Here is a 24,286-nt window from a genome sequence, read left to right as displayed (position 1 = left end):
ACAATTTGCCCTTAGTGAAGCTGTGCTGGCTGTCACCAGTCACCCCTTATTTTCCACATGCCTTAGCATAGTTTCCAGAAGAATCTGCTCCATGACCTTGACAGGCACTAAGGTGGAGCTGACTGGCCTGTAGTTCCCTGGGTCTTCGTTATTTCCCTTTTTGAAAATGGGGGTTACATTTCCCTTTTTCCAGTCAGAACTTCACCAGACTGCATGACTTCTCAAATATGATTGATAGTGGCTTAGCTACTTGATCCACAGGTTCCCTCAGGACTCACAGATGCATTTCACCATGTCCCATGCACTTGTGCACCTGCAAGTTCCTTACATGTTCCTGAACATCTCTTACAGTGGCCGGTCTTCATTCAGTCCCTGACTTTTCCCTTTGCAACTTGGGTGGTGCAGCTTGGGCACTTGCCAGTGAACACAGAGGCAAAAATATTGTGAAGTACCTCAGCCTCCTCCATATCCTGGGCAACCAGTTCTGCTGTTTCCTTCCAGAGAAGGCCAACATTTTCCCTAGTCTTCGTCTTATCACCTCCATGTTCCTTCACAATGCATTTTATTTAGAGTCCTTTAGAAGGCAAAAGGTGGGAAACTGGTCTAGAGGCCCTTGAAATGTATCAGAAGGTACCCGTGATGGGTTGCATTACCTAGTGTGTGGTCATGCTCACAGAGCACCACAACAGCACTGTCACCTCTAGAGGTCTGTTCTTCCAGGACTATTTAATTAAACCGGAGCTTTCTGAGGCAAGCCTGTGCATGTGACACGGATCTGGCACTATTTGACTACCGCCACCCAGCCCTCCGACCGCACAAGCCCCTCCTGAGCAGTTAGGAGCTCAAAGGGCAGCCACCCACCACGTTAACTCCTTCTGAAGAAAATCTAATGAGGTACTTGCTGCCCACTGTCCTCAAAGGAAGGGGTAGTGTCAGTTCAGAAACTTCTCCTGAGCAAAAGAGGGTTTAACTCTCTGGAGAGGTACTGTACTATTTCTGAAGGATATGAAAGGAGAAGAAAATGATTCTGTAGGGATTTTTCTTCATTATCACCCCACCTGGAGAAGTGAGCACACAATGAGCAGAGGTCCACACATATTGATTTTAGAGCAGGGGAAGTGTGCAGCTAACAGCTTTTTAAGTATCTCCATTTTCAGTTACTCCAACAAAATTACCGATGAACAATGTAACAAAGTGAAAGTTTTGTAGGAAATTGCAGACTTAAAAAAAACCCCCACAACCATTTAGGCCGGGAAATGTTTCTTTTCATTGAAAGTAAAGAGCTTTTAAACGCACGAGTTACTGCGTTTGGCAGCGTTAGACATTTCCCAAACCATAATCCGTCTCTCTTTCAGGGCGATAATTTTATACAGTTTTGTTGCGCGGTGACTTTTTAAACCGAGGAGTGCCTGCTCGCGGCATCCTTGGAAGGCCCCGAGCGGGCTCTGAGGGGAGCGCGAGCACCGCGCGGTGCTGAGGAACCAAAGCGGGCCAGGGCCAAACAAAGCCCGGCCCCGCTGGCTCGGGGGGGTTGTTCCCGGGCGGCTCGGCCAGAGCAGAGCCCTCGGGGCGCGGGGTCGGGCACGGCATCCCGGGAGGCCGCTGTGCCCCTGAGGGAGCGGCGGGGAGGAAGGGAGGGAAGGAAGGGCGGCGCTCCCGGAGCGTTGCCGGGCAGCGGCGGCGGCCCCGCCATGGAGGCGGGCGGGCGGCGGGCGCGGCGGCGGGAGGCGGCCGAGTACTACCGAGGGCAGCGAGTGCCGGAGCGCATGGAGGAGGCGCTGAACGCCCTGTTCCCGCTGAGCCCCGGGGATCTCTACGGGGAGCTGGTAGCGCGGGGAGGGGCAGCGCCCGGAGGGGGCCGGGGGGGCTGTGCCGGCCCCGCGTCAGGGCCGTGAGGGGCTGCCCGCGGTGCCCGACCCCGTCCCCGCCGTCCCTGCCCTCCGGGAAGGGGCGCAGCGAGGGGCTCGACGTCTCCGTGATAATGAAGTGGTTCCCCCCGACTGCGGTGTTTCGGTGGTTGTGGTCAGGGGCGCTTTGACGCCGGGCCAAGCAGCGGCCGGGCCCTTTGCTGGTTGCTTGTCTCGACACGTGGTCTGGTAACCGCGGCGGTGTTGGATCAAGGGTTGGACTTGATGGTCTCAGAGGTCCTTTCCAACCCGGCTGATTCTATGATTCTATGAAAACAAAGTGGGAGGGCACAAATGGACATAGCTAATAAAACTGCTGCTCAGCACAGTGGTGTCTCTCCCGGGCCAGCAGTGACAAGGGACTGGGCGCTATTCACATATTCACGCTGCAGCTGTTGATGAAAGGCAAATGGGCCCTCGGGGAAGTGTCGAGAGTCACACCCATTTTATCTGTTCCCGGTTGGCCAAATATTGTTGACAGTAGTCCTGATGAAACCTCAATTAGTGGCAGTACAAGAATTGCCAATGCTACAATAGCAAGCAAGCAACTCTTGAAAAAAATGGTTTCTAGTATGTTGTTTAGTGGGAAAGTGTCAGTGGAATTGAAATATTTCGTTCCATTTTGTACTGTTTCCCATGTAGTGTTTTGCCATTGCCAGTGGAAGGGACTAGAAATGGTAACACCTTTTCTTGCTCTGCCTGGTTGTTGACATGTTCCTCTTCTATGTAGCTATAAGAGTTTCCAGTTTTTCCCATTTGGTAAGTCATGATTTGGTGACTCTCCAATACCAGACTAAATAAACTAGTAAGGAAGTATGTAGTAAACTTTAGGTAGCGACTTAATCAATTTTCTAAAGCAACATTGTATTACCTATGGACAGAGGTGAAAATATATAGGATTATGACAGTTCATCAGGCCCATGAAAGACCATGTTAGAAGGGGAAAGTGAACTGCCTACCAGAAGTCTCGGTTTTCACCTTTCTCACAGTGCCCAAAACTTGCTGTAACATGTAAATCATAGAATCATAGAATATGCTGAGTTGGAAGCGACCCATAATGGATTTGTTCAGTGGTGGATTTGATTGAAATATATTTCATGGAATAAAAATCTCTTTGCCTGGAAATTGACTTTTAATGAAGTTCTTTCTCTTTCATTTAAGGCTAACTACCTTTCTAAATATTCAAAAGCACCAGTAATATGCAAAATAGTTGGAAGAAAAGTTCTTGATGGAGTTGGTCAGCCAACATTAGAAGTGGAAATATACTGTACAGTTAAAAACTATGAGAAGGTATGAGCTGTTTCTTCCTGTTTTATTTATTTGAATAAGACAATATCAGGAAGAGGTACTATTCTCACATCCCAATGAACATTTTATTTTCCATCTTTATGAGGAGATATAAATCCCTGTGACTCAAGAGTTGAGTATTGTAACTTAGAAAAAAAAGGTGTCCTGAACAGTTAGACAGTGGCAGCAACTATGAAAACTTTATTTTCCATGAATTAGGCAATATTTTATGAGTGGGATGTGAGTGCATCTTGGTATATTAAGTTTTTGTCTGTCTTCATGTAGCTTTTCCTTACACCCCATACTAGCTTTGTAAGTTCATTTTCCTTTTACCTTTTTCTTTAATTTTCATATGCTTATATTTCTCTTTGTGTGACAGTCTTTCAGAAAAATACAGCACAGGTGAAAAGCACAGTATAAGTGAAGGCACTTTTTTTACACCGAGCTAATAGGTTGATGTGGGTGATAGTTAAGTTAAACATATTCCTCCAGCACCTGCAATGCAAAATTGGTGGTGCATCTCTCCCCCAACCTGAAATATTCAAGTTACTGTCTTTGCAGCTCTAGCTATTTTGGAGTAATTATTTCTACTTTCCCTCAGTTAAACTATGGTTCCCTTCTTTCTTGAATTAAATGTAGGTTCACAGGTATTCACAGTGTATAAATTTAATACTATTAATGCAGGCAAATCTGTGAAATTTGTAAATGATGTCTTCCTTAAGTGAATTCTTTTAATATCATTTATTCTTCATCAGTACAGAAAGTTGAGCTTAAATTATCTAAGACAAAAGTAACTGACCATGAGGGATAGCATTAAGCATGAATGCTGATGAATCATGGTACAGTAGGCTACAAACAACTGCAATAAAAGATGTTCTAATGACTATGATCCTTTAAATAACTCCATTCTATTCTGATAGCATAATATATATATAAAGAGATCTGTCAGAAGGTTTTTGCCTACGTAGTTATAATTTAGGTCAAAAAACTTGAATAATGTCTGTGATTACGAAAGTATAAGAGGCTAGAAAGAAGGTGCAGGATGAAAAAAGATAAGTGGAGCAAGCTGTAGATTTGGAGATATGTACTTGTAGAGTTGGTAAGGACATATACTTCTTAGTCTTTCAAATGACATTTCCAAGTTAGAAATTAAATAGTGTTTAAAACCTTTATACACCGGGGTGTTTTTTTAATTATTATTTTTACAGAGGATTTGTTCCACTGTAATGTCTTTCCATTCTCAAATACCTGAAAATGCTTTACCTGAAACAATTGAAGCTGCTGAAAAAGAAAGAAATGACTCTGTTAATACTGCTGTGGAATGGGTCAATGAGTCACTCAACACAATGCTGAGGGACTTGGAGCCTACTGACCAGTGTGAGGTTGATAAGATGCTTGGGTAAGTCTTGCATATTATGCAAACTAATGCATTTGAAATATACAAATAATTGCTTTAAAATACAATGTATATAATTTTATAAAATATGATTTATGTATCTAATTTTATATAGAATATAATTTATATGTGTAATTTATATTATTTGTATTGTTAGTGGAAAGCATATAGAATATTTAGTGTTTTCTACTATTATTTTTTATATTTTTAGGTGGTAACATATGTCTCAGATCCATTGCACTATATTATTGTCTGCTTGTTTCATAATTTTGATATGAAAATCATGCTGGTTTTTACAAGGTTTCATCCATGGGATACAAAAATAAGGGTGTCTAAGAAGAAAAACACGTTCATGAGTCAAAGGCAACATTTAAGAAATTTGTTCAGTGCCAGTTTAATTTAGTAGGGAGGTTTTTTCTAACTGCAACTCCACTTCTTCTGTTTATGGCACTGCAGAAGGCAAGTGGTGCAAATGGCCTGGGTGTGAGCCTGCTGCATTGAGCTAATCCACAAAAACGTGTGTATGTGTACAGCTTTCACGTCCTGGTGGAGCTTTCTTTCTGAGCAAGCTGCTCCAGAACACATCTTACTAGGGTAATTAGTTTCTTTAGTAAACATCCATGTTTATTTTTCATATAAATATTTCTTCTTGAGAGCATCCCAAAGTGAAAAACAACAGCCGTATTTATCCACTCAAAGGAATGTGTTTGGCTTTTATAAGAAAAAAAATATATAAGGTAAAAGTATCACAGATGGATTTGAATGTATTTTTAAAGTACACTTAGAAGAAGGCACCTGGCAACATTATGGCTGTCTTCACCCTGGAAGCAGTAATATGGCCTCACATCCTCTTTGGAGTTGGAAATGTTCCCTTCAGCTGCACCCCTGAGGGAAATGACACTGTGTGGAAGGGGTAGAGGTTGGGCTGCCCCACTGAACACAGACTGTTTTGAACAGACCTAATTGCCTTCCACATGGACTAGCTTCGGGAAAACCTTGATAAAGGAAATGAGGACTCAATTGGAAAGTGAGTGTAAATAAGATTTTAATGCATTGTTTACACTACTTTACATATCTTACATACTCAGTTTGCCTGAATTGACTGTCTGTGACCCCTGGATAAAGTTTCAGGTAATTGAAATTCAGCCACCTCTTAGTTTGCAACCACTTGGCTAACCAGTGAACAACTGAGCTCTTGGATTAGCAACCTCGGCCAGGCTGTTGTGTGTCATCAAGTTATGCCAGAATCTGTTACTGCCCATGCAAAGCAATACATCTTTCATGCTAAGATTGTCTGCTCAGAGCTGACTTTCAAACCAGTGTGATTTAAAAAGCATGTGTTAAGGTTTGTGATGCTTGTGGTTCTTTTTGTTTAACCAGTGCTGCAGATGACTACCAAAAAATAATGATGTAATAAATGTACTGACTTCTCCAGCTTCACGTGGTGAACCAATGGCAGAAGCTCAAATAGATCCACTTCCTAGCATGTTCTTTAGCTTGTATTGTGTGTGTCTGCTTGTCACATGTCTAACAATATTTTAAGCCAGTAATTTTTATGCCTCTTCCCTCAGTGAATACTTTACAAACAAGGTAGAAGAAAAAAAGGAAATTCAAAGGCAAGAAGAAGAAGAAGAAGAAGAAGCAGAAGCCACTCTTGCCCTTCCTCCACGGAGTCCATCCCCAGCAACACCACCTGGGAAAAAAAAATCAGCAAAATCAGGTTTTTGTTTATTTGATTTTAATATTTTCTGCAATACAGATATTGATAAATGTCCTAAATAACTTTCTGATGTATTCTGTGGACATGGGATACTTCAGAACACATGACACACTGTCTCATGTTCAAAGGGTTTGGTTACTCTCTCCTGCCCTTTTTGATCACAACAGTTTCTGCAGCAAAATGAGGGAGGGAAAAATACAGTTTTCTCATCATTCACATGCATTGGTTGAATAGAGTTTCTGCCTTTGTTTTACAGTTGGCTTAGACAGGAGGTTATTACTCTTCAAAGTGAGGAATAGGAATGGAGGAGGATGCAAATGAAGAATAAAAATGAAAATTATAAGAAAAGAAAATGGAAATAGAATTAAGATAAAAGTTGAAAACAATTGAAAGAGGGAGGAAGGAAAGTTTCCTTCTAACACTGAGAAAAGGAACAAATACAGTGAAAAGCAAAAGAGAAAGAAGGAAGGGGATGAGATGGGAATGATGGGCAGTATAGAGTAAAAAGAAGTAAGAAAACAATCCTACTAAAGGAAAAAATGGTGTGACACTAGAAAAAGAAGGTAAAAACACATGGCCAAAAAAAAAAAACCAACCCAAAGGAAGAAAGCACCATATGTTATCCCCATATATGCATTAAACTCAGAAAAAAAAGTCTTGTTGTCATTTATTGTAAGGGCAGAAAATGTTGGTGTATTGTTATTTGTTATCACTTTGGTTGTAACTATCATAGACTGTCAGTAAAACCTCCCAGTTCATATGTTAGATGTGTGCACAGTAAGTTCATCTTTGACCTGAAATGTAACTCCTGCAGTTGTCAGGTCCACCCACACGTTAGCCTGGTGTATATTACACTTTCAGTCAGGCTTCTGCTGATACATATATTACTTGTTTTCACTAATTAGGACATTGACTGTCATATTATTATTAGACTCAGTGCCTGACTATTTGGAGCCAATGGTTATTAAGCTACTTGTTGTTACAGGAGACCACTAACAGCTGGTGACTTCCAGCAGGTTCTTTCAGAAGGAACATCTATGTTATGGTTTATGCCAGTTACAAAGTAGTGTAGGATGAAGGGTCTCTGAAAAACTCTGCCCTGTGTCAGAGTTGCTCTGATGTCTGTGTGTAGCTCTTCATCCTCAATGTAAAAGGTATAGAATCTGTGTATAGTATGCAAAATATGTATAATCTAATCTGCATATCCAATTAAGGACCCATTAAGAACATTTTCTCCTAAAATGTCAGTTGTATGCTGTAGTATTTATATTTTATTGAAATCAGAATTTGTATGACACTCCTACTAGGATCCAAAGGAAATAGTCAGGTTTACTTGGGAATCAGACTACTTACTGCAGCTTCACATAGGTGCTCACTGTACATGTTCATGTAAGAACTGTAGGCAATAAAGAGGATGGTGAGAAGTGCTTTGTTTTAAGCATTTTTGGAAAAAGTTACTGTATCTGAAAGGGAAATAAATTCTTATGAAAATATAATAAGATTATGGATGTGTAATATTTAAAAGATCTGTTTTCTCTTTGGAAATTCCAGCTGAAATAGGCCTAATTCTTTTTCACAGTCATCATTAGAAGAAATCAAGTATGTGTACTCCCAATAGGTTATAATGTAGTCTTCCAAGTTGTTTATCCAAAAGCTGAGAATTGAAGGAGCACAATAAAGAAGACTGAAAACATGCTTTTGAAAGGAACCTGAAAAATTATGTAATGTTATTGGTTGTAAACACAGATAAATAAAGATACTGATTTCAGTGTCTGAAAGTTCTCCAAAGGAAACAGAATTGAAATAAATTTGAAACCAGAGTGAGGACAGATACTTTGCTTACTTGTAAGGTCATTCCATATAAAACAACTGACAAGATGAAGTTTTTAAAAAACAAGTTATTATTTGTTAATACATTGAGTACACACTGAAATGACAATATCGTATTTACTCATATAACTGTGATACAGAAGCATGTGTTTAAAAACAAGAAAATACTTAACTGCTGCTCTCTGTCTTGTAGGAAAGAAGTCGTCAGTGGCAGAGAGACCCATCCCCCCTGCAGAAACCGCTGAGCCGGTGCTGAGTGGCAGCCTGGCCATCGGGGGAACATCCCTTGCCATAGCCAGGGCTGGGGCCACCGTCAGCCACATCCCTCTCTACTCACATATTGCACTGCTGAAACGGGGGCAGGTACACATGGCTTTTGCCAGTTGGTTTCTTTTATCCCAGTTATCATAGTTGTTGTTGAACTCTGAAGCCAGCAGTGCCTCGTGACAGTGTCATTAAATTTATCTCATAAAATACACCCTTAACACCATTGCCTGTAGCAGTCTTTGAACCTCGTGCCATAATTAAAATGTATAAGAATTATTTTGATTTTTACATTTTTATTTTCACCCGGTACTCCCAATTACAGGAGTCACCTGAAGAAATTACTCTGCCACTCCCAATGGTTACTCTGCTGAACTGTGAAAAAATGTCATCTTCAAAGCTGAAATTAGTGAAAGAAGTTATGCTTATACCACCAGTTCAGTTGTCACTCAAACAGGTACTGTTTCATTTTTGGTTTTTTATAAATGTGTTCTACAGACACCATACTAACTATGTATGTAAATATGTATATAGGTCTTTTCAATATAGTCCTTACAAACTGCATTTTTAATTTTTTTGTTTGCTTGCAAGGCCGAAGTTCTAACAAATGCTAAATTTGTCAAATTTGCAGAATTCTAACACAAATAATATTAAATCAAGCAAAAAGATGAAGATTTAAAACAAAACCCAGAAATATTTCAAGTTAAAAATGTACGTTAGTATAGAGGTAAAAATCAGTGTGTTGAAGAAGATGTTAGGGAATTGTGTTACAGAACAAGAGATTAGGATGTGATTTTACATTTGTAGGTTATAAATAGCATCAGTTGATTGATATAGCATACAAAACAACAAAACTCAACAAATTCACAGGAAAGCATAAAATGTGTGGAAATAAGTTGCTTTAAAATGAAATTGTGAAGATAGAAGGGAGTACAAAGAGCAAGAAGGATGGGTGAGACAGATGGGATCAACCATCTCTTTTTGTTTAGCCATGTGTTGTATTAAAGAATATATTTGCACGAGATGCTTCATTAGGGCTGTGATTTCTACTTTGTATGCTGGTGACCTGAACAAATAGCTGAGCTCGATTCTCTTTCTTTTTGCTTTTCCTTTAACTTTCGAATTGTCACCAGGAGCTGTTAATAAGGTTGCTAATTCTGTGCCATTCAAAGCCAGAATGCCTCCTAGCGCTCATGGGAGGGTAACAAGCTGCTTGCTGCCGTTCAAACAGCCTGTTCCTCCCGTGTTGATGTGTTGTCAGCTGTGACTGACTTCTGCCCCCTTCAGTATTCCTTTACTGGCACAGTTTGAGGAAATCTCAACTGTGATTTACCAAGTTTCACTAGTTTTACTGAATTTTACTGACTCAGCTGAAAAAGAAAATGAGTCTTGCATTAAAAGCAATGGATTCATTTAATTGGAGTGTTCCCCACTGTTTAAAATTAAGAAAGTGATTTTTTTCGTGCTTCCTGGAAATATTCTGAAGTAAATGCATTCAGTCTTCTCAGAGTTTCCAGTTAGGAAGTCTTAGAGTCACAATTGTGAACAGGGATTATCATCCTCTCACTTCTCAGATATTATGCAGACCTGGATGCTGTTTACTTGCTAGATTTGGGAAGGGCTACATTTGGGGAAGAGGCTGCTTTTCCTGCTGTCCCATTCAGCAGCTTGATCAGATATTCCTGTTCATTCCACTGCTACTAACCCTTTATGGCTGGGCACTTGGCTGCATTTTGTGAGTGGAGAGACTGTGTTAAGGAGTCTGTAATAGTTGTGGGGTTTTTTTTAAGACTTTATATTAAGATTTGTATTTAGAATAAGTGTTTTCTGATTTAAGCTGCTAAAATGAAATAATATAACTTTATTTTGAAGATTACTGTTGTTTAATTTCAGGGCATAGAAAGAGTTCTGGATATTCAGAAGGAAATGACAAGACTGTTGGAGTCTCCAGGCAAAATGGTACAATAAAAATGTACTAATAAAGTGATATACTTCATTTGATCTGCTACTACTGTCCTTTTAAACATAAACATGGAACACTTAGCCTTTATATGTCATGACACAGAACAGATGATGTGTTTCTCTGACAGATGAATAAAACATTGGCCATTTGGTGATACTACATTAGAAAATATAGAATAAAACATTGTTCTAAGCGTAGTAAGACTTCCTGTTTACCTGAAGAAATATACTGGAAGTGAATCATATCAGAGTGAATATACAATATATATAGTTCTGATCTTGCTATGCCTCTCACACACAACATGTTTTATTCCAGGTACTGTTACTGTAGCAGTATATCAGTCTTGGTGTGTGCATATGCTTTTTGGAAAGCTAGATTGTTGGGTTTCTCCAAGTACAGAGTCTATAGATTCTCATTTCTGAGATTCCCTGTATTTTTGATGGGCTGGGTGAGAATGTTTTGAAAAACAAATGATGGTTGGACTGATGCTCATGTAGAAATAAACATTTGAAATGAGTCACCAGCACAAAATAAAACTGGATAGTTGCTGATAGTATTTAAGACAAAATAGGAGTTCTTTCCTACCTTAAATATTCATAATCTCTTCAGACCAAAATTCAGTCAATCTTTTTTTTTCCTTTCCTTTTTTTTCTGAGGTCTTTCTGTCATCTTTGTATTTTTCCATGGAATTAATTTCTTTCTTCTTTCACCCTCAACAGCCTGGTCCTCAACCAGCAGACGGTAAAAAAGGAAAAGCACAAAATTCAGGGAAGAAAAGTCTGGTAAGAAACGAGATTTTAATTTTAAGCCTTCAACAAGGTATTAACAGCAGCAGAGAACCAAAATATTCTTAAGAAATGAAGCATTGATCTACATCACCATTTTGGAAAGGTCAAGGCAAGACCTAAATATTCCAAATGCTCATATCTTACATAATAATTTAGATCCTTCTGACTACACCTTCCCTTCCTGTGGATATAGCAGAAATAGGGGAAATTTTTCTGTGATCTGGTAATTTTTCTTATATAGAAATCCTGGTGAATTATCCAAATGAGCATTTTGCAAGCCTGTAGCAGCAGCAGAGAAACATGCCCTCTTGATTATGTAGGCCATGAAACTACTACCTGTAAGACCTGCATACTGTACTGTTTCCTAACCCTGGGAGAATAACTCCCCTCTTAATTGTGCTGCATCCAGTTCCCAGTTCCAGTCTGAGGTTACAGATAATGGCAGACACAAACCAGTAGCCAAAGGGCAACACTCACAATAGAACACAGGACATTATTTTATATGACTCGAATGATCTTTTTTTATCACTTCAAAACCTGTGGTTTACAGATGAGTTTTCCAAATTGTGGGATGGAAATGCCAGGCAGGTTTTCTCTCCAATCTGAGATTATTAAAATATTAACAAGTGAGAATTGTCACTGTTGTGGAGTATACAAAAGAAAAGATGAACAAAAGTTTTTCTATTTTATTCTTGCTTACACCACACAAAATTCTTCATCATTAGCTGCTGGCCTTAGTTAGAATAATTCCATAAGATATACACAAGGAAAAAATGCTTTAGATTATCTGGAAAAAAATCCATTTATTTCAACAAAGGAATACTTAAGGAGGTAGTAATTAAACTGAAGTTTAAACTGATAAAAGCACCATGTTAGTTTTAACTTTTATGGGGACAAAAAAAAAGGAAAAATGACAAAGTAGGTCGTGAAGAAGAACTTATTTAGGTTGTAGAAGTAAATGCTAGATAGAGAAAAATGTTTTTATAAAGAGAAACAATGCTTTTAGTGGAATGTAAAAAGGCACAACGTATGGATACCTTGAAAATCACATGGAACTGCAAACTCAACCTCTGTGTGAGTTAATTGCAGGAAGACTGCAGCCTTTCTTGCTGTCTATTGCTGCAGCTTTGTGCTCCAAAAGCAACAAGTCAGATTGTCTTGCATGTTGCTACAAAATAATCTCATAACAATTTGACCTGCGTTTTCTTTCCAATTTTTTATGTGAAGAAACATTCATATATCCTCTATAGCTAAGCACCTGTTCTGTCTGTAGTTAGTTCTCTAGCTCTTGTCAAAGCTGATGCCTTCCAATTGATCTCTCCAGTCTAACCCAGGATTATATCCTGCTGCTTTCTAGGCAACTTATTGTCATTCTTTATAATCCAAAATTCACAGACTTTAAAGTTAAAAATCAGTGTTTTAAAAACCTACAAAAAAACCTGACAGCAGAAGAACATGTGAAATATTTGCTCAATACAACTTGGCTTGTGGCACATTTCCAGGAATTCTGTCCCTGAAGTATAACTGCATGTAGCTGGGCTAGAGGTGTTTCCCCTCTCTTAAGTTTGTTCCTTCTAGAATTCTCAGAAGATTCTAGGGTTTCTTGAACACTCCACAGGGTCAATATCAAAGTTGCAGTTGAGGATAAATGGCTAAAAGCTGTTTAAAAGTGGAGAATATGTTTTTTGGCAAAGGGGTGGTCTGCAGCACCGGAGCATTCGTGACAATTCCGTAGTTGTTAAGAGTGCCTTTAAAATCTTCTTGTAAACCAGTACTGGCCATACAGGACAAAGAACTACATGATGAGACACATTTCCAAGGACTGTTAGCTCTCTACTCATTAGCAATTGATTATCCCTCTTTCCTAGAGAATTGTCCTTACGGCTGCCAATGCAATTTTTGAGATTTATAATTTGAAGATTAAATGCAGACTGAAATGATAGTGAGTATATATATTACATATATGTTTGTAAATAAAGTGATTCTTTTTTGTTTTGTTTTCAGCCACAGTTCTTAAAAAGAATATCACACTTAGGTTGCCTAACAACAGGATATGATGATGTAGAACAACTGCTACTCGTTATGCAAGCAGCTTGCAGCAACATAGGTCTGGAGCTAGGAACAGATGTGTACTTAGCAATAAACTGTGCTGCTCATGAATTAATGGATTATGTAAGTTATTTCTCAATATCTATTTTCTTGGGTTTCAAAAGGAACGTAGCTATTTGTTAACATTATTTATTATTGCATTGCAAACTCACCTAGAAGCTTCTAGCTCCATTTTTAAGGTAGCAATCAAGCAAATGAAAAGAATTACCTCTGCATTTATAAATTATGGTTGAATCAGTCCTACAAGTGTGGCAGATACGTCATTGGATTGGGAGTGCAAGGGGATGGGACATGCAGCCTGACACAGCAGGAGCAGTGAGAACATGTGTGTTCCTCCTTCCCAGTACCAACAGCCTGGTGGTGCCTTGTGAGAATGAGGCTCACTGGGCCAAGGCAGACCCGTGTTACAGCTCCTGTCCTGCTGCAGGAATCTCTGCTACCTCCATGGCTTCACTTGAATCATTCCAATGGGATAAGCCTGCCTGTAGCAGCCAGGTTTATTCCTTTTCTCTGTTTATTTAACACAATTTTTCAGATCACTTTGTATCAGATATAGCAAACTGCTTTAATGGGTAAACACCTCCTGCATGCTCTGTTTAACAAACCAGCTTCATTTCACATTGCACCTCAGCCAGTTTGGAATTAAAGTATAAAGCAGCAAATCCTGGTTTGGTTGGTTGGTTGGTTGTTTTTTTTTTAATTTCACCACAAGGTATAAATTAAATAATTATATTCTATCCACCTTTGTTTCAAAGATGAAGAACAAGAAATTATTTACACAAGTATACTTCTGTAATTCCTTAACACCACTAGATGCTCATTTTTCCATTATATTACACTACATCTGTTGTTTTCTTCAAACTACCCTGACATATCCATTTATTTTTTCTATGGTAAGTTTGTACACACATTAATGTTCATCTCGTTGTGCCTCAACATTCATTTTTAAATTTTTCATTTTTTAATATTTTTGACACAATTTATTTATCTCCAGATGAAGTCTTAAAGTTCTTGCCCCTTGTTCCAAGATCAATCAGGTTTTTTTTTTCTAAGCAGAAAAAGAAACTTCCTATTCCATTTAATAGCTCATGAGATTTTGTGTATTTGGGTGTTCTATAGTGCCAAAGCTTCCATTACCAATATCTTTCTTGAAAGCAGTTGCTCTCCTGACTGTGATGTCTGTAGCTTATAACAGAATGTACAAAATCTTAACCCTTGAATTATCAGTAATTCTGTAACTTTCTGTGACTGAACTGTTAAAGTCACTAAAGCAGTGGGTGTCGTGGCACAGTTTGACAGTTGGCCTTTAATACTTCTCCTAGGCTGCAGTTTGTGATTCCCAGAATGATGAGACTAGTTTTAAACTTGTCTTTTTTTTTTTTTTGAAATGGGAAAGAGACAAGGAAAGGCAGTATCTTGGTTTTGAGTACTGAGGGTGAACTCGTTTCCCCAACAATATTTTCTTTATGAAAATAAGGACAAAAAAAAAAAACCTTTTTTGCAAGTGAAAAATGAGATTTTTTGCAAGTGAGATTCAGTGAAAAAGTCAAATATTGCTAGCTTTATGATATCATAGTGTAAAACTGGCAGTGTTGCCTACAAAATGCTGAAAAAGGTCCCTCTGGTTTTGGCAGTGACATCGTTCAGAGACTTTGGCATAAGCCCACTGGAACCCACTGTCATTTTAAGCAGTTTTCTATAACAATGTGCTAACAACTTAGACACAGAGTGAAGTAGAGGAGTAAATGCCTCCTGACTGAAGAACACACCTATCTTAATAAATGTAAGCATACATGAGATGTGTGTGCTTACATTAGTACTCTGGTTTTTAAGCTCTTACCTTCCTTATCTTTTATGCTTTTTACTTTACTTTATAGGACAAAGGAAAGTATGAAATACTCACTGGAACTTTCAAAAGCCCTGATGAAATGGTTGCTATGTATGGAGAACTGATTGATAAATTTCCTTTTATTATTGCATTAATAGATCCCTTAAGAAAAGAGGTAAGATACCACAGTGCAGTCCGTGCAAAACTGGGAATGCTGTTCAGTGGCACAGCACTGATCTTTGCTCATTTTTGCAAAATATGCAGAATACAAGGCTTTTGGGGTTTTGAGTCTTTAAGCACAAAATATCACTATAAAAATGCATCTAACAATTCATTTGCATGTCTTTTATTGACAATAACTCTACATTCTCCTATACTTTTGACTTAATTCTCGATGCAAAATAATCCTGGACTGAACAGAATAGAGTCAGTAGAAATATTTTAAAGAATTATAAGAAATTGCTTTTTTGTGTGATTCTACTTGTTAAACCACTATTATTTGGATTACATTTTCCTTTTTATGCAAACAATTCAAATTATAAAACTATAAAATTCAAGTGTAATATAATATTTTATTATATTAAATTGGAGAAGCAAAAGTTTGGACGTAGTTGTATATTCCTTAGAATCACACAAAAAAAGAAATACTGATGCAGTTCCTTCTGATGGATATTTATAACCAAAGCCAGAACAGTGCTGTCACTGGCAGCATTGCTTGGCAGAATTTTTAAAGTGGTAGTAAGATACCATGTATTTACCCCTGTGGTCAAAGTTAGAGGAATTAATTAGTCTGGCCAACCAACTACAGCAATAAAATAAAATACTATTAAGCGTGTTATCAGGTTATGGATGGATGAAAGAGACAGATTGCATAACCTTAGAAATTTACATTTATACATAAGATTAAGCCATGTATTGCAAAAAAGATAAAAACTTTGTTGCAGAACCTACAATTGTAGACCTAGATTCTGCAGCTGCAAAACTTAATAAAAATTTTGTTCATTTTCATGAACAAAACACGAAGACTGTGATTGAAGGGGGAAGCAAAGTGATGTTGGTTTAGTGAATCTGTCCAGTGCTTGACTCAATAACTCTAAAATGGATGAACTGCAAAATCCATCTGATTCTGTCCTTAACTAGAATGTGCAAAGTTCATTTTTCAAATATCTGCGTTTACTCTTACCTTCCTCTAGTTAGCCTTGCCTCCCCGTGTTGTTCCAATCTGACTCTCTGAATGACCATGTTCCAAAGCACCAGGTTATTCCCCACTCCTGCTGGGGCTGCAAACTTCCTTGAGAAACCTTAGGAAGAAACATATTTGCAGTGTGAGAGTCTGCAGGAGAATTACAGGTAGTGCAGTACAGTTGGAATCAGAGAACCATGAAGGAAAATGCCTCTGCTCCTCTGCTCCTCCTCCTCCTCCTCCTAGCAAGTCTGCAGAGTGTCCCTGGGCCACGTTTGCCATGGATATGTAGGTCCTTGATGGTTGGCTCTGGTGCCAATTCAATAATTCATTGGCAGACACGAGACCACTTTAGTGCTTAAGTTTAAACATTTGTTCAGGTGTCCAAAACTTCATTTTCACATACATACAGGCTTGAAATCTGTGCAGGAATGGACCCTGATACAGATTGCAACTAGATGGGTACAAAAGTCTGTCTGATACACAGACCAAGAATTACTACTGGCAGAATTATGAAGTAGAGAAATAATATTTTCAACTTTGCATTCTGTGGTCACAAAGCAATCAAATCATAATTTTCTTCTTTCTCATTTTTAAAATATCCTTGTCCTTTATTTATCCTGTACCATGTACCATGTGGACAGTGCATTAAAATCAAGACACAAAGACTCTAAAAAATGGAGCTTTGCTGGAAAGAGAGCGTTGTATTCTGCTGTTCCCTGTGTCAGTCTTACAGCTCTGATCATCCTGTCCTGATACAAGTCATTGAGTCTATGACTGTCTCCTGTGGCATTATTTTACATTCAAATAACTATGACACTTGAAATATTAACACATCTGAATAAAACAATAGAAAATTATTTCATATTCCATTAAAATTAAAAAATTTCAGGAAGGAAATCAAAATAGCAGTCCCCCAGTGTTAATTTAATTTGAAATATTTTAAACGATATTTTATGCAAATAGTGTTGATTAATTCCAGATTAACATATATTTTTTCTAACAAAATCCTAAAATCCAGGGAAAATCCCAGTGGTATGTTTTTCTTAGGCAGACAGATTTAAAAATATAGTATAAAATATAATATTTTTATATGAAGGATATCTTTAGGATTGAACCCAAATTTATTTAATTTTTTAAAATCATTTTTACCTCCTGAGAGTTTTCATTCAGTTTAGTTTTTTAAACCCTAGTTATTTACTTGATTTGTTTTATGCAGGACAGAGAACAATGGAGTAACATATGTTGTGCCCTTGGTTCCAAATGTTACCTGATTGCTGAAGATGCTGCCACGTGTATTTCCAAACTTAAAATTGACCAAAACATAAACACACCAATGTGCAGTGGTGTTGTCCTGAAATATGTGAACCAAACCAAGGTATCAGACCTCATAGAACTCACTGGAATTCTCCATGGTGAGTAGAGGGGGGAAAGGCTGACTGACTTTCAAACCCTACAAGCTACACCTGTAAAGATTACATTTCTTTATTTAATTATAGCCACTTCTAATTTAGGAAGCATTTGTCAGAAGAAACTGAAATTCATGTTTTGATTCACAGATGTCTGTCCAGGGGCTTAAAACTGCATTCAGGGCTTCAACTGTAGTCAGTTAATACATTGTGGATGTTTTGAACGTGGGTGCCCTTTGACACTGCAGATAAGTTTTATACAGTTAGATATCAGATTTAAAGAAAATAAAAAAGATGTGGTCAATTAATCTGAATTTTGACTATTACTAGTATTTTTAATTAAAAAATCCAAACAAGTCCAAAATGTATAAAATTGTGGTTTATGCAGATTATTGACTACAAATTATTGAGCCTTCATGGTAACAGTACTAAGAACTTGTGCAGTTTCCTATGTAAGATTTTTCTTTGTATCACTTTTTCTTTACTCATTTTTATACCCAAGAGATAGATGAACAAATTTAATATATCTAAGTTCTTTCCTTATTCCTTAAAAACACCCAGAATCACTATATCAAAGAGAGTAAATAGCAACTAAAAGATTTCATTCAGTCAGGATTGTAAACTCTTTTTTATAGTGACGAAAAATCATTACTATATTGAGGAGTACATTTAAAATAAATAGAACAGCCTTGTAGCCTGATCAGACAGATCGGTGAGAGACAGAAACTAGGAGAGGATATTCCCTTATCCATGCTGAAAATAAAGCACAATGTTAATGCAGCAAACTAATATAGCTCACATTTTTATGAAGTGGGTTTCACTGGTTTACTCCTGCCTGTATTTAAGCTTAGACAACCCATGGGTAAAAAATGAATGAGAGGTCCAAACAGTTTCTGTGTTGAATATATAAAATATACTCTAATGAAAGTTTTCACTCCTGTTATATATAGGTCAGAGACATATTACCATATTAGGAAGCCCAGATGGAGAATCTTCTGATGACAGCCTCGTGGATCTGGTAGGTATTGAAAGCTGTTCAATTGCAGAATTGCCAAAATACTGCTTTTAACATGTACAATTTTTTAAGGAGAAAGCCTTTCTGTGCTTCAGAGAGAAACAATGTTTTACAAAATGGGCTTTTTCTAGAGAGTTGGTTTTTTTCCCCACAGAGAGTTACTGAGTTTAAAGGGAACGTGCAGGAAATTTGCCAAGGCGGGGAGTATATTCAAGAGTGTGTATGATCTATTTGGTTGCATTAGTTTATAAAAAATTGTGAGTTACTTAAAACATTCCTATGTAGTAATAATATTTTTAGCAAAAATTCTTAACACTATTATATTTAGTCTTTTTGTACTAAAGCTACATTTGCAAATAAAATTTCATTTCATATGCCAGTGAAAATTATTGTTTGCACACGGCAAATCTTTAATTAAGAGATTTTATTTCTACTTATTGCGGGGTTTTTCTCTGTGGAAAGATGAGGGTGTTAAATTAGAAGTAGGATACCATGTTTAATAATTAAAAAACGACTTCACTTCCCAAACTGTGGGGTTTTAAAATGCACACTTTCTCATTTCAGGCCGTAGGACTGGGTGCCAGGTTTATCAAGTTGGGAGGTCTTTCCCGCGGAGAAAGGGTGACCAAATACAACCGCCTTCTGGCTATAGAGGAAGAACTGGCCAAGAATGGAAATCTACGTATGAGCTTCTTTCTTACTTTGTTTTCAGCCTGCAATGAATACGGGAACAAAGATTGGAGGGAGAATGATTGAAACTGCACCACAGGAGGGAAGCGAAATCAAAAGACTATAAATAAGGGCTGACAAAAAAAACCTAGGATAGCACTTGCCACAATGTATATTGTTGTCCTAATGGATTATCTGTTTACTGAATGTTAAAATAGACCCCTTCTTGAGGAGTAGCCTACATTAGGCTTTTTTTCCAGAATTAATTGGTTGGAATCTTGAAGCCCACAGTGCAAAAGGAACAAAACAAAACCCATGCATATAACATGTAGAAAAGCTGCCAAAATGGAATTTTAGGCCAAATACCCCACCTCCCTCAAGCCCCTAAACATATATTGCTAACAAAACTTCGTTTCACAACTCTCTTTTGTATGTTACATTTTCAGCAAAATGTGTTTGGAAAGCTACAATTGCATGGGTAAGCCCTAAATAAAACCCCAAAAACCCGAAGTTGACGATGCACATTCAGCCTTGGCCACTTGTATGCATCTGCCTGCCTGCATTTCAGGGTCTGCATCTTCTTTTTACACTGTACCACGGCACTGTTAAATGCTTAACAGTTCATTAGAGCCACTTCCCACTTGCTCAGGTATCAATCAAGCTAGAATAAAGAAATGCAGTCTGAAGGGGAGGCAGAGAGACAAGGAGAGGAAGAAAGGAAGGATGGGGTTTGGAAGAATTTTATTAAGCCCAAGAAAAAGAAACACGAAGGAGAACGAAGTCATTTTACTCTCTTGCTTCTAATAATTCTCAACGTTCTATACAAAGGGTAGCAGCACTTGACGTGCACACTACAGAACAAAGGTTTTAGTTGAAAGTTTTTTTATTGAAAATATTTTGAGGTTTTTGAAATCTCTCCCTTGCTCATAAATAATCATTGTGAAAAATAGAAACACAGACAGGAATTTTTTTTTGCTAAGGAAGTATTTGCACAGAATGCACTTTTCTAATTACAGAATTATGAATTTTAACTGCCTCAGCAATATTAATATATTCCCTAATCAAGTGGTATAGTCTAAGCAAAGGAGCTCGAGTCTGACAAATATTTAGACCTATATCTCATGAAATAAAATAGCAACAATCCCCAACAGCGTTAATGGTTTGGCAGAGCCAAACCCGGTGAGTAAATCCCCAGCAGGGCAGTAGTGCGGGAGCGCGTCTGAGCCGCCCCCCGAGCTCTCCTTTGCGGGGCTGCGGGCCGGGAGCGCCGCAGAGGGTGCGGGACGGCTCCGGGGGCTCGTCCTGCGAGGAGACACCGACCCGCCGGGAGAACCTCGGGAGTGCGGGGGGGCTGCACTGCCCCAGGGGGACCGCGGCCACTGCGGCTCTGCCGCTGCCTTACCTGCCCTGCAGTGCCGGGGGTGTGCAGAGCTCAGCGAGAGGGGCCATCGCCCTCACCTGGATGGGTGTGCAGAGATCATCCCCCTCACCTGGATGGATGTGCAGAGCTCATCACTCTCACCTGGATGGGTGTGCAGAGCTCATCGCCCTCACCTGGATGGGTGTGCAGAGATCATCCCTCTCACCTGGATGGGTGTGCAGAGCTGGATGGGTGTGCAGAGCTCAGCGGTGATGGGCCATCGCCCTCACCTGGATGGGTGTGCAGAGCTCATTGCCCTCACCTGGATGCGAGCTGCTGGATCACAGCCCTGCCTTCCCTTCCCTGCAGTCACACAGAGGGATGGGGGGCACTGTGTGTGTGGCCGAACAGTGGGGAGGTGAGGTTAGGGAGGTGAGGTTAGGGAAGCAGGAGAACAGAACTGGGGAAAACAGCGGTTAGTGGCAGTAACTGAACTGCAGTCACGGGATCAGCATCGGGACATGGGCTCACATAAGATTGTTAAAGGCTGGGGTAGAGAAGGGCAGAGTCAGCTGGGGGGAACTTTGGCAAGAGCACCAGTGCAGAGGAGGATGGATGTTCAACAAACAGAGCGGTAAGGTGATGAATCCATGAAGGAAGGAATGCAACAAATATCCCAGCTCAGGCTGCTGTGCACCAGGCCCTGATCCTGTAAGCAAAGTGCAGGACTGGTGCTCCTTTCTTTCTAAGGACCAGACTTATTAAAACTGTTTAAACTCCTGTAAGCATCATGGGGCATCTTAAAAACATCTGTGTGCACCAGAGAATGTAACAAGAAACCAGATTACACCAAACACAAGTTTCTTTTTTCTCTTCTATTTCAGGTGAAACAAAACTTGAATTTGTTGCTTTCGCTGAAGAAACACAGCCAGAAAATCAACTTTCTGATGAACTTCCTCCCCCAGAGCAGGATTAGTTGCCTCCACAGCTCTTGCAGGTTCACAGCCTGCCTGCTCAGCTCCCAGAGAACAGCACACTGACCCCAGCTGTCAACATTAGCTTTAGGATAAATTTCTAAGAAAAAATATTCTAGTCAGAAACTCATATAACTATTCCTTAATCCATTTATTTTCATTCTAGTATGAAATTCATATATTAATTTTTCTTTAATCCATTTATTTTCAAGCACTTTAGCCAAACACTTCTAAAAGCTTTCAAATACTGGCCTCTCTTTTCCCAGGGACCATTGCCTTCAGCTGAAACCAAGTTAACTGAGCAGTGACTATAGTTTGAAAACACCACTAAATTCTGTGCTGCGTTTACAAATTGACCAAACAAACTGTGCTGTGTTAAGTCCAAAGCTAAATGTTTGTTTTGGGGAAGTGGAAATCTCTCTCTATACAAAGAGCAAGCTGTTGACAAACAGTAAAAAAAAACCTCACCACATTTTACAAAAAACAAAGGCCTTGACTGTTGCGCTGCTCCATCCCCCCACAGCCCAATGCTGCTGTTAGACCCGGCCTGTGTCTGCTCCAGCTGGAGCATCAACACAAGAGCATCGCTGCAAGCCCCAAATGTAGGGCACGGAGCTGCAACTGGCATCACTCGGAAGAAGGGAGTAACAAGTCAAGTCCACAAGGTCTGGGAAACTCGTCAGGAGTCTTTTTAATAAGCAACAATGAAAAGTTAAAGAAATAATTTATCCCCTAGGTAACAAAACAGTTTAAGTAAAAGAAATACTTCTTGAAAAAACTTCTGGTTTTTGTATAATGTGAAAATTTGAACATATAATACAGCAGCAATAATTTGAGGAAAAATACATATATGAAATGTTGCATTTTAAATTCACTGTAACAGATAACTGACAAATTAACAACCAGAACCAACGGCCCCCAAGAAATGAAAACATCAATGAGAGACAAATTTCCCCAAGTTTATGAATTGTATGTAGTTCAGTAATTAGATCCAGTCCAAGATTTTCTTAGCAAACATGCAAAACCCACCGAAATAGATGTGAAACCACCACACTCATTACTATCATTTTATTTTTAGGAAAAGCACCAGACAGTTGCATGCAGAGCCAAACCAACAAACTCAGAACATTCATCCTTCAATACTATCACTGTTTCAAATAATTAAATAAAAAAAGAATCCAAGTGCATTCAAATACGTGACCACCCAATTCCAGTTACACGGATCTTTAGGTAAATCCCTGATTACATTTGTTCATTCATTATAAAAGAATGTGTTAAATTTTAAAAGAGACTACAGTGGAATGTGAACTGGCAGTGAAGCAAATCAATTATGTTCCTATCTCACTGTCTTCATAGGAAATAAGGGCTGAGGGAAACTGGGATTTCTCTTATCAAATACAGATATCTTGAGTGTCACCTAATAAAGAAATTATTGCCATCAGTGTGTGCCAGGTTCAAAGCAGGGGCTAATTTGTTAGCATTGTGAGCTTTCAACTGAGAGTTCTCAAAATGTTGATTCCAAATAACTTGCAGTCCTACAATGACTGAATCCCAAATGTAGCCCGTGCCAGCCATAGCCTGGGCAAGTTATTTTTTTGCAGCAAATACAGACTCCAGTTGCAGCAGTTCCAAAATCTGCCATATAACATTGAAACAAAAAGCAGGAAGAAATCCTCCTTTGCAAAGCTTTTCATCCAAATAAGAGCACCAGTCTCAGCCCACAACCCTCTGACTCTGGCTTTTGTTGCCAAGTCTTGGTCCCACAATGAGATGCTGCACTGCCTCTGCTTTTCGGTTTCTGGGCGAGCTGTCCCCTGGGCAACCTGAAACAGGGGGGTTGTGCTTTTCACTTCCTCAAAGGAATGTGTGTGGGGACAGCAGGATCTTGGTTTAAGTAGATATCAAATATTTTTAAAGGAATGTGTTTAAACACATTGGTTGTGTTTTTCTAACAATTAGTAACACCCCCCATACTGAAGCTGATGAGGGTGTAATCACCTTCACAGGCTCTAACCCAAAGCTGTCCAGTTCAGGAGGGATGCAGGGGGCTTCTGGCAACCTTTACCAAGGCATCTTCTCAATAAAAGAAGAATTTAAAAAGCCTTTTCAAATACAGTTTAAAAGTAAAGGTAACTGACACTATCTAAGAAATAATTAACCTTCCCTGCAAAATTAAAATGGGAAAGGGATTTTGAGTGACACACAGTTATTTAACACTTCAGTGCATGTAACCAAACTGCATACAAAGAGACCATTTCAACCTGTATTATTGAAAACTGTCTGGAGTACAGGCTGTAGCCCAGAGTAACACCCCTAAGCAATTCACATGTCCAGATAATGATTCCCAAAAGTTACAGCCTTTCAGAATAACAATTAACAGTTAGAACTATCTGTTTCTTTTATTTTCTCAACATTATTTTCTTTATGTGTTGGTTTGCTTTTTTCTTCTTTAATTTCGTTCTGGTTCAATGTGTTTTCAGACATCTGATCCCCACTGGTGGACACAGGATCTAAAACTACAACGGATTTGGTGTCTTTTTCACTGCTAGAAGCTTTTCTTGTAAATTCTGTATGACTAGTTGAT

The 24,286-nt window shown here is 38.9% G+C and overlaps 2 protein-coding genes across 9 annotated transcripts in view; one reads left to right on the top strand and one right to left on the bottom strand.

Moving 5' to 3' along the window:
- The first annotated feature begins 961 nt into the window (after nt 1–961).
- Nucleotides 962–22,889, top strand: ENO4 (enolase 4). 6 transcript variants are annotated; one of them, XM_027705611.1, is made up of 14 exons: nt 962–982; nt 3,069–3,197; nt 4,403–4,593; nt 6,162–6,310; nt 8,334–8,503; nt 8,718–8,861; nt 10,298–10,363; nt 11,087–11,149; nt 13,160–13,327; nt 15,142–15,267; nt 17,495–17,690; nt 18,635–18,702; nt 19,264–19,381; nt 21,613–22,889. In XM_027705611.1, exons 3-14 carry the CDS (start codon nt 4,421–4,423, stop codon nt 21,702–21,704), a joined length of 1,533 nt encoding a protein of 510 aa, XP_027561412.1. In that variant the 5' UTR covers nt 962–982; nt 3,069–3,197; nt 4,403–4,420; the 3' UTR covers nt 21,705–22,889. The 6 variants fall into 6 exon arrangements, with proteins under 6 accessions (XP_027561412.1, XP_027561408.1, XP_027561409.1 ...); XM_027705607.1 differs by lacking the exon at nt 962–982 and adding an exon at nt 1,542–1,826 and having other exon boundaries at nt 8,730–8,861; XM_027705606.1 differs by lacking the exon at nt 962–982 and adding an exon at nt 1,570–1,826.
- SHTN1 (shootin 1) overlaps nt 22,757–24,286 on the bottom strand; it is a 57,671-nt gene continuing 56,141 nt past the window's right edge. For all 3 annotated transcript variants that reach the window (XM_027705602.1, XM_027705603.1, XM_027705605.1), the window contains one exon: nt 22,757–24,286. In XM_027705602.1, the coding sequence (XP_027561403.1) occupies nt 24,076–24,286 (211 nt within the window). In that variant the 3' untranslated portion in view covers nt 22,757–24,075.

This window comes from Neopelma chrysocephalum, unplaced genomic scaffold, assembly GCF_003984885.1.
Source record: "Neopelma chrysocephalum unplaced genomic scaffold, ASM398488v2 Primary Assembly neopelma1_347, whole genome shotgun sequence".
Lineage (NCBI taxonomy): Eukaryota > Metazoa > Chordata > Aves > Passeriformes > Pipridae > Neopelma > Neopelma chrysocephalum.
This window is presented reverse-complemented; position numbering and strand designations above follow the sequence as displayed.